Raw genomic sequence first — 9,239 nt, forward strand, 5'->3', positions numbered from 1 at the left:
GATCCATCAAAGCCCAAAAGAGCTTAAACCCAACTTGCTCCTGGCCCAAAACTAACTCTTTAAGTCTTAATCGTTATATTCTTAGCCCCAAAATTTCATTCCTTTAGTGTCCAAACTTCATCATTTAAAGTTGAGACCTTATCTTGATAAATTTTAAAGTTCGACTTTTCAAATAAAAAAACATAGTGTAATTGAATATTTAAACAAGAATCTTAGAAATAAACTACTCTCTCGCTCATTTTTTTTTTAGTTGTTAAAAATAACATCCGTAACACATAAATAACAATAATAAGCATGTTATAAATTTTACACGAGGAAAATGACAAATATACCCTTGTACTTTCATGTTCAAGGAACCACTGGATACTCTTCTGCACGTCTACTTAGGTATGTGGCATGTAGAGTTGACCAAGCATATTCTATATGTCCCTGAGATCGCCTTAAAATCCCCAAATCCCTCATAATTGAGTGCTAAATACATCACCAACATCTGGATTTCATCCACGGAAGAATCATATCCTTAAATTCAACGAGCATAATTAAATCACCAAGAAACAACCTTCCAGCTCTTTATGCTGTCCACGTTCGAAAACACAGGGCCCACCATTGAAAACACACACAGGAAATTAAACTCTTTGAATCGGTATATAAGGACTTTTAATGTCCGTCAGTCTCAACAGTACCGAAGATGATGAGGGTGAAAAGCAAAATCGGTGGGTTCAATTCAATGAGGGCTCGTGTTCAAGTTCGTTCACCATCGCCACGCCACAAGAAATCCTACAGTTTGGGTCGATTGAATGAAGGTGTGAAGACGGTGGCGTTTTCCGGCAGTGAAAACAGCAGCGGTGAACTGAATTTTGACATCAGCCGTGAGATGTTGAAGGGAGAAACGGAAACCGATGATGGGTGTGGGAATAAGGTGATGGTGGTGGTTGATACAAGTATCGAAGCTAAAGGTGCTCTTCAATGGGCGCTTACTCATACTGTTCAAAATCAGGACACCGTGATTCTCCTTCACGTCGCCTCTGCTTCAAAACTAGGTAAAATTTAAGCCTTTTTAAAGATTGTGTTTTTTTTGGGTAAAAAAAGTCGTATTTCATGGTTTTTTTTTTTAAAATGTTTTCAGGCTGTAAATCAAGTGGGGAGGTTAATCAAAGAGTTTATGAACATCTTTGCTCCATGAAGAAAAATCTTCAAATCAAGAGGCCAGAGGTTAGTCCAATGATTTATGAACTTGATCATATGTATGTCTATAATTTACATATGCCTAATTGGGTTGACTCAAACAGATAGCAACATACTTTGATTTAGTTGTTTACTTGTTTATTATATATTCTACTTTTATGTTTTCCTTTTCTACCATTGTAATTTGAAATATCCATCAGACATCAGTATGACTGTAAAGATTTTTCAAAATAATGTTTTAGTAAGAAAAAAAAATGAAAATATGTTACAACTGGGTAAAATTTTCAAAGTGGGTATAAGACAATTAGTAACATAAAAAAATGGAAAGTGATATAACATACAAATAAGTGAAAGTAGCTTGTTTTTTTGTGAAAAATAGGTGAAAGTTGAGATAGAAGTGAGACAAGGGAAGGAAAAGGGTCCAACTATAGTTGAAGCAGCAAAGCAAGAACACGTCTCTTTGTTGGTTTTAGGGCAACGAAAGCAGTCAATGATGTGGAGAATACGAACAATGTGGGCAGGAAAGCGAAGCAAAAGCCGGGCAGTGGATTACTGCATCCAGAATGCAAATTGCATGACGATTGCAGTGAGGAGAAAGAACAAGAGACATGGGGGATATCTTATTACAACAAAGAGACACAAAAACTTTTGGCTTTTGGCTTAATGTATATCAGTTTCGTATCAATATGTACATTTGTAAGCCCCTCCGGGTCATATTTCACACCCGAATGGTAAACTTTTCATTGAAACAAAGAAACTGAAGATCATATTACAAATGAATTCCATACATCCCCTCTTTAAAATTTCCAACAATCCATATGGATTTGGATCCACAAGATCGACCTCAAAGTAATGGAAAATCAAGAAAAAATACTTATATGCCTATGGGTAAAAATTTCAAGATGTAAACACCATGAAAGATAACACATGTTTATAAGAAACACCATATAAGAGACTTGTGTAATAATCTTTATATACAAACCCGAATCCGACAAACATTTTGGGAAAAATAGTATCATCGTTAGAAACAAAGTTTGATATTTATTCCTTAATCATAATTATCATCTATTCTCTTTAGGTTATGCATATTTTTCCTAGAAAAAGCTACATTTTTTACTCTTTTTGTCAAACTGCTATTACAAAAACATAATATGGTTTAAGATTGCATCGTTTCACGAAATAATTAAGTATACACTAATTTGTGCATCAAATTTGAACTTAGCAGAGTGTTTCATGGATTTTTTTGTCTTTTAAACTCTTTAGGCTAGACGGTATGGTCTCGGCAACCAACTCGGGTAACTCAGGGAACACCGGGCCGAGCCCTCGGCATCAGGCCCGTCCCAGAGGGTGGACGATAGGGGCGACTGTTCAGGGCCCATATGTTAAAAGGGCCCAAATTTTGTTATGGAAAATGTTATATTTAGAAGATAGACAAGAAATTTTCTTTAAATTATTGAGTTATTATAAAAAATAAAAAATAAAAACTTGATGATATTTGTGTATTTTAAGGGCCCATTTTTTCTTTCGCCTTGGGCCCAAAATATGTTTGGAACGGCACAACTCGATAGATTTGTGCCGACCAAGAGAGAGTGCATGATTTGGGGAAAATGGAGAGAAAGTGGGATTTAGTTTTTCTTTTGAAGTTGAAGGTCAATAAAAAAAAATAATAATAATTTTTTTTTCTGTGTATGCGCGTGTATGCGTTCAAATGAGGGAGAACTCAACAAATTTTTCCAGATTTGACATTAAAGGTCCCTAGGGTTTGGTTTACTAAGAAAAAGTACCCCATCTTAAATTCTCTGTGCATAAATAGTTTCTAAAATTACAAAATCATTGACTTATAAATCCTAATTATTATTCTATTATATATATATATATATATATATATATATATATATATATATATATATATATATATATATATATATATATATATTAAATTTATGAAAGATTTTATAGTAAACTGTCCATTTTTTGTCAATTTTGCCATTTTTTTTTTTTGTCAATTTTGGTTTTATTGTTTGAATTAAATTGTTTGAATTAATGTTACAATATTGACCCTTCATCTTTATGCTTTTGTTCACAAACAACCCTTTCACTTTCGTTTGAATTTTTCATAACCCTTGTCTTTTATTACATATTATTAGTATTTTGTCATATTAATATTTTTTTTTGGCACAAATGGTCCATCAATTATATTTGGGTCATTTTAAAGTTGCTTCATTTTTATCTTTTTTGGTCCCTCTACTTCTGTTGGTTATTTGTGACATTGTAGGTTCCTATGTTTTCCTTTAATCGTCACTTTATTAGTTGGTATTATTATTATTATTATTATTATTATTATTATTATTATTATTATTATTATTATTATTAGACAAAATTACACGATTGGTCCTTACCAGATTTAACACATTGAGGACAACGATGGAAAACGAAATTACTCTTTTACTCCTAATCCGATTTTTTTAATTAATTTATATTTCTCTTTTTGATTTTAAATTAATGTTTTATTTATTAGAAAATGTCCACCCAATACCATAAAGTCACCCATCATCTGCCATCACCACCACCACCACCGCCAAAATTACATAAATGGTCCATATGGTTTACCTGTGGTCACAAATTCAGTCTCTACTACCTAAAAAGACCAAATTACCCTCACATTAACGGACAAAAACCAACGGTCTATATTTTCCAGATTGGTTTTCTGGTTGCTGCCATACATGGCAATAAAGTTCAATTTATGAGACCAATTATTTATTTTCCTCATTTATTGCAAGAAATAATGATTTAGATTTCCTTACTTATGTAATTAGATGACATTGTTTATCTTCCTTTACTAGATTATCTCAATGCAATTCAACATGCTACTTTACTTTACAAAGCAATACCTTCCGACCACGACAACGCTGGGGAATCCTTTCTAGTTTAAATGAAATTTTAGTTTAAAAAATAGTATTTTAAAATATTTATTTTTTAAATTTATATATATATATATATATATATATATATATATATATATATATATATATATATATATCACGGCACACCTACATGGACTGTGGTAAGTGTGGCACACACCCACTAGCTTTACTAGCTGATGATGATATCAAGAATAAAACAGAAAATCATTGAGTTGTGATGACTTAATAAGACATGTGTAAGATGTAGCGTGTAACATAGTAACACATTTTTAAATCATGTTACTACTCGGCCCATATGATCATGGAAGTTTGTGTGCATTGACTCAAGGGCATGTTCGTGTACATAGCCTCATGTGGTGTGTAACTCAATGATCCATGTTGAAATCATGTTTGGATGTTGTGATGTTTACACCAACCCATATGCAATAAGCAAGAAAATGCATACCGTTGAGGGCTTTTTAGATTGATTATATATATATATATATATATATATATATATATATATATATATAGAGAGAGAGAGAGAGAGAGAGATAGAGAGAGAGAGAGAGAGAATTAGAAGTAGATCGACATGCCTTTTCATCTTGCTTATTGCTATCGATAAAGAGAGAAATGGGGGTGCTGACCAGAACGCTTTATAGTGGTGACTAGAAAAATAATGATGATGATCAGAAAGATGATGTTGGAGATGAAAATAAATGAAAGAAGGTAAAAGAAAAAAAATATGTCGACATCATCTTTCCGATATCCACCATCAGTTTTCTGGCCACCACCATAATTTCTCTTTTTGTCAGTAGCAATAAACAAGAAGATACATGTCGACATATCTTTTCTCTTTCTCTCTCTCTCTCTCTCTCTCTATATATATATATATATATATATATATATATATATATATATATATATATATCACAACAATATGGGTATGACTTCCATGAGGTTGGTGTATTTATTTATTTATTTCTCATTATTCTTTAAAATAGTTTTAATAAAGAAAGATGAAAAAAAGTAAATAAGTCATTTCATATGGGCCAGAGACCAACCACGATAAAAAAATGCAACCACATAGATCTTCCATGAGACCAAAAAAAGTTAGGGACTAAAACCCAAAATCTAGAAAGCTACAAGGTCCATTTATGAAAATAACAAACTTTTGTTCATATTTAGTCTCTTTTTTATACACCATGTAACTAGATGGGATAATTTCCCCTTATTTTAAATTGACTGTATTTCCTTTTGTATTTGCGTGTATTTGTATTTATATGGTTATAACTCTTTGTAAAACATCAAAAAAAAAAGGAGAATCGGTTAATACCTTTTATATGGTATCGGACTAAAAAGATCATTTCTTCACAAAAACCTTACCCATGCCTCTTATTTTTTTGTTCGATGGCTACTAAATCAGGTCTTTCAATGACCACTCTTCTTCATATGTTAACTATTAAGCTTTCATCCCCCAACTATCTTGGATGGAGAAATCAAATTTATCATCTTATTCACCACATCGATGGTTCTTCCTTTTCTCCCTCTCAAACTCTTATCATTGAAGGCAAGGAATCTCCTAATCCTTCATATCATCATGGCTTGAAAAATACCAGACAATTATACTTCTTATTCAATCCTCTTTGACAGAGGAAACCATGGTTGAGGTTATTGGTATTCAAACTTCTCAAGACCTATGGATAACACTTGAATGTGCATACAGTTATAACTTTGTTTGAACGCACTTAGAATCTCCGAGATTCTCTTTGTCAATTAAATAAATATACTCTATCTGTGTCTGATTTTGCAAAAAAGTTCAAATCTTTGTGTGATCATATTATAGTCACAGGATATCCTATTGATAATATGGATAAAACCCACTGGTTTCTATGTGGTCTTGGTATAGCCTATGAAACATTCTCCACCGCACCTCGGGCTATTTACCCTCATTCTTCTTCATAGACCTTTTTTCTAAAGCCGAGGACCATGAAATCTTTTTGGTTTCTCTACATGGTTCTGTTCCAACCACAACATTCTTCAATGCTCAACACCAGTCTTTTCGTAGTCGAGGATCTGGATCTCGAGACCGTGGTAGAGGTTGTACCTTCTCTGGTGGTCGAGGATGTGGTAGGCGCCCTCCTCACTGTCAATTATGCAGAACTGATAGACACTATGCTTTTACTTATCCTAAACTTGCTACTTTTCAACAACAAGCTACCACCCATATTGATGCTAATCTTACTAGAGCTTTCAAATCAAACTGTAGCATCTTTGCTCAGTCACCGGATTGGTACGTTGACTCTGGGGCTATGTGTAATGCCTATGTTTCTTGCGAGGAATTTTTATAATATTTAACTGACGTTAAAATAGTCTTGATGAGGATTCTGGAAATAGGCATATAAGGAACGCAAAAATCTGACTTCATAGGAAGAAGTTATGATTGTTTGAAGTTTTGTGTTCAGCCCGATACGACAAAGTGTGTCGTAAATAGTGAAATTTAGATAAGTTGCCGATTAGCCTAAGAAATCTAAACAAAAGTCGTAGTAATCATAAAACTGAGAGAGTACATTTAAAGAATGCCTAAATTTGACTTCATACAAGGAAGTTACGATTTTTCAAAGTTTCAGCGCAGCTGTGTTAGCATAGAAATCGAATTTTAGATCGATTGATTGTTAGCAGAAACAATCTAAAAAGAGTCGAAGATCTCGTCAATAGGAATTCGTTGATATAAAGACAGTTGAGAACGAATGTCATACGAAAAATATATGAATTTTAAACAGAAATTAGCAGTCTAAGCCTTCTAAAATAAAAAATAAAAAATAAAGTGACAATTAGCCGACGGAGTCTAAATGAAAATTGTAGAACTAGTCAGTAGATACACGTGGATAAAAAGAACATCAAAACGGAGTTCATATGAAGAAGTTATAAATTTTTGAAATTTCCCGAGTGCGTCACGTGCAAAAAGGTACAATGTGACATTCTAGAAGCTTCCATACAACACCAGCCAACGAGGGATACATGTCAGCAAATGAATGGATTATCTTGTACGAAGGGAATGGTGGGCACCTCTAAGAGGCGTGACGCGCCTATAAATTTTTTGCCTATAAATAGTCTTTTTCTACTCATTCTTTCCCCCACACCTTTCCAATTCTCTCTTGAAATTTCTACTTCCTTATCTCAAATATTCTTAGTATTTAGGATATTTTGGCAAAGCCCTGAGGTCCCTGAGAGCCCAATAATTAAGAGCTATCGAGTCGGAGTTCTATCAGTTCTATTTCCAGACTTTTGTCACGAAAATATCTATAAGTGAAGCTACACATATATTACTTTCAACGCAACGTATATTTATATTCATAAACGTTATTATGATGTTATAAAAAAGATTTGTCAGTGATTCCAAGTAATATTACTGATTGATCTAATTACGGGAGTGATGTCTAGGCTAGATTTAGTGAGGTGTTTAAAGTGAGATTTCCAAACAATATACTATGTATACCAAACAAACCCTACCTCCAATATGATCTTACATGGTTGCTCCATACTTGATAGATCTTGATGTAGACATTAGGATTGTTGAGGAATCTAGACTATCATTAGTCATAAGAAATAATAAACTAAGAATTAGTGATAATTTAACCTAGGTAACATCAAAGGAAAGGCTAAGTGTTGAAGCAAAGCATTGTCCATCTTTCCAGTCATCCACTTCAACAAGTGAATGCATAGTTACTTTCAACTTACACATAGACATAAATTATATAGATGATTAAATGCTATGTGTTCCTATTATTTGTATTTTTTGATATATGTGTTAGATGAATTATATGTTAATTACTTGATTTAATTGTATATGTATTTTCATATGTAAAATATATTGGGTAGTGATGGGTGATGAGATGATGATGAGAGGACTTGACTATTTATGAACCAATCATCTAGTAGAGTATAGATGACGAACATGGACTATTCTAGACAATCCAGTGGAAACGCTGGTAAGCTCACAACGTGTAGGTGTTAATGAACTATTTGTTCATTTGATGTACTTTATCCCCCATGGTTGCCTTATTGACATATATTACTAAAGGAATCCCCCAAGCAGTATTTTCCACCCATTGTTCATGATGATCCTTAGGATAGGACCCTTGAGATCGTGTGTGAAAATAACGGGAATCGGTAATTATAACGTCTGGTTCCTGGTACGCATTTAATTATGATTTATTCACTTTTGTAGAGCAACTCAACGAGTTGGGAGCCTCAAACTCGTAAAGTAGAAACCAAAATGGACGTGGGATTTTAAGTCATGTACTCGACGAGTTAAGAGCCTCAACTCGACGAGTAGGGCTGCCAAGATGAAACCCTAATCTTGAGGTTTTGCACCCTATTTAAGCATCCTAATCCCCACCTGTTGGCCTGATTTCCAGCCTCCAAGTCCCAAACCCTAGATTCAGAAACCCTAAAGCCATTTTGAGCTTGTGAACCCTGTTTTAGTGAAACCTTGTGTGTTTTGAAGCTTGTGAAGGAATGGGAAGCTTGAGGACTCAAGAAGGAGATACTAGATCCAACAACTTCATTTCTTCCTCATCATTTTCTGGTAATCAAGTCACAAAATTGCTTAGTAGCTTATTAGATCTCTTTATCGTCTTTTTATTGAGTTTTTGGTCCAAGAAGCTTGATTTTTGGGATATGGACGTCGCATGTGAGTGAACCATCAGATCTGGAATCATTAAGGGCTTTCATGTCATAAAGGTGCAAACTTTATGGACATTGAAGCCCCATGCAAGCCATAGTATGTTATTTTTGGTCTTTTAAGCTCCAAAAGGCCATGTATGCAGTGAGACGTGGAAGATTTACGTGTTCAAATGATGTCTAGTACCTAGATCTCTGTTTGTATGCTTTAGTTTGGAGTATGCATGACTTGTGGAGCAAGATCTAAGTCCTAAGGAGTTAGGGTTTAAGCCAAACCTGTCAAATAAGGGTATTAACGGGTAAAGTTCTTAAAAGGACGATTTCAGTGTGTATGAGAAGCAAGAAGCTTAGATCTGAAGTGTAGAGGCTTAATCCGTTAAGATGGCCCAAACAGACAGAGGAAGACATCGAGTCCATACAGGAACTCGACGAGTTGAGTCGATTTGTCCCGATTCGGAATCTGGT

General features: G+C 34.0%; 1 protein-coding gene across 1 annotated transcript; it reads left to right on the forward strand.

Annotated features, from left to right (window-relative positions):
* The first annotated feature begins 420 nt into the window (after positions 1-420).
* LOC145061609 (uncharacterized) lies at positions 421-1,965 on the forward strand. Its single transcript, XM_079009174.1, has 3 exons — positions 421-1,040; positions 1,127-1,212; positions 1,565-1,965. Exons 1-3 carry the CDS (start codon positions 689-691, stop codon positions 1,847-1,849), a joined length of 723 nt encoding a protein of 240 aa, XP_078865300.1. The 5' UTR covers positions 421-688; the 3' UTR covers positions 1,850-1,965.
* The last annotated feature ends 7,274 nt before the right edge of the window (positions 1,966-9,239 follow it).

Source organism: Lactuca serriola, chromosome 1, assembly GCF_051521515.1.
Source record: "Lactuca serriola cultivar US96UC23 chromosome 1, Lser_US96UC23_V15, whole genome shotgun sequence".
Classification (NCBI taxonomy): Eukaryota; Viridiplantae; Streptophyta; class Magnoliopsida; order Asterales; family Asteraceae; genus Lactuca; species Lactuca serriola.

Bases quoted from the DNA above. Each gene is read 5' to 3' on its own strand.
- LOC145061609 (XM_079009174.1), top strand. From the start codon at position 689: ATGATGAGGGTGAAAAGCAAAATCGGTGGGTTCAATTCAATGAGGGCT. The intron at 1,041-1,126 runs GTAAAATTTAAG...AAATGTTTTCAG, and splicing joins CGCCTCTGCTTCAAAACTAG to GCTGTAAATCAAGTGGGGAG. The intron at 1,213-1,564 runs GTTAGTCCAATG...TGTGAAAAATAG, and splicing joins TTCAAATCAAGAGGCCAGAG to GTGAAAGTTGAGATAGAAGT.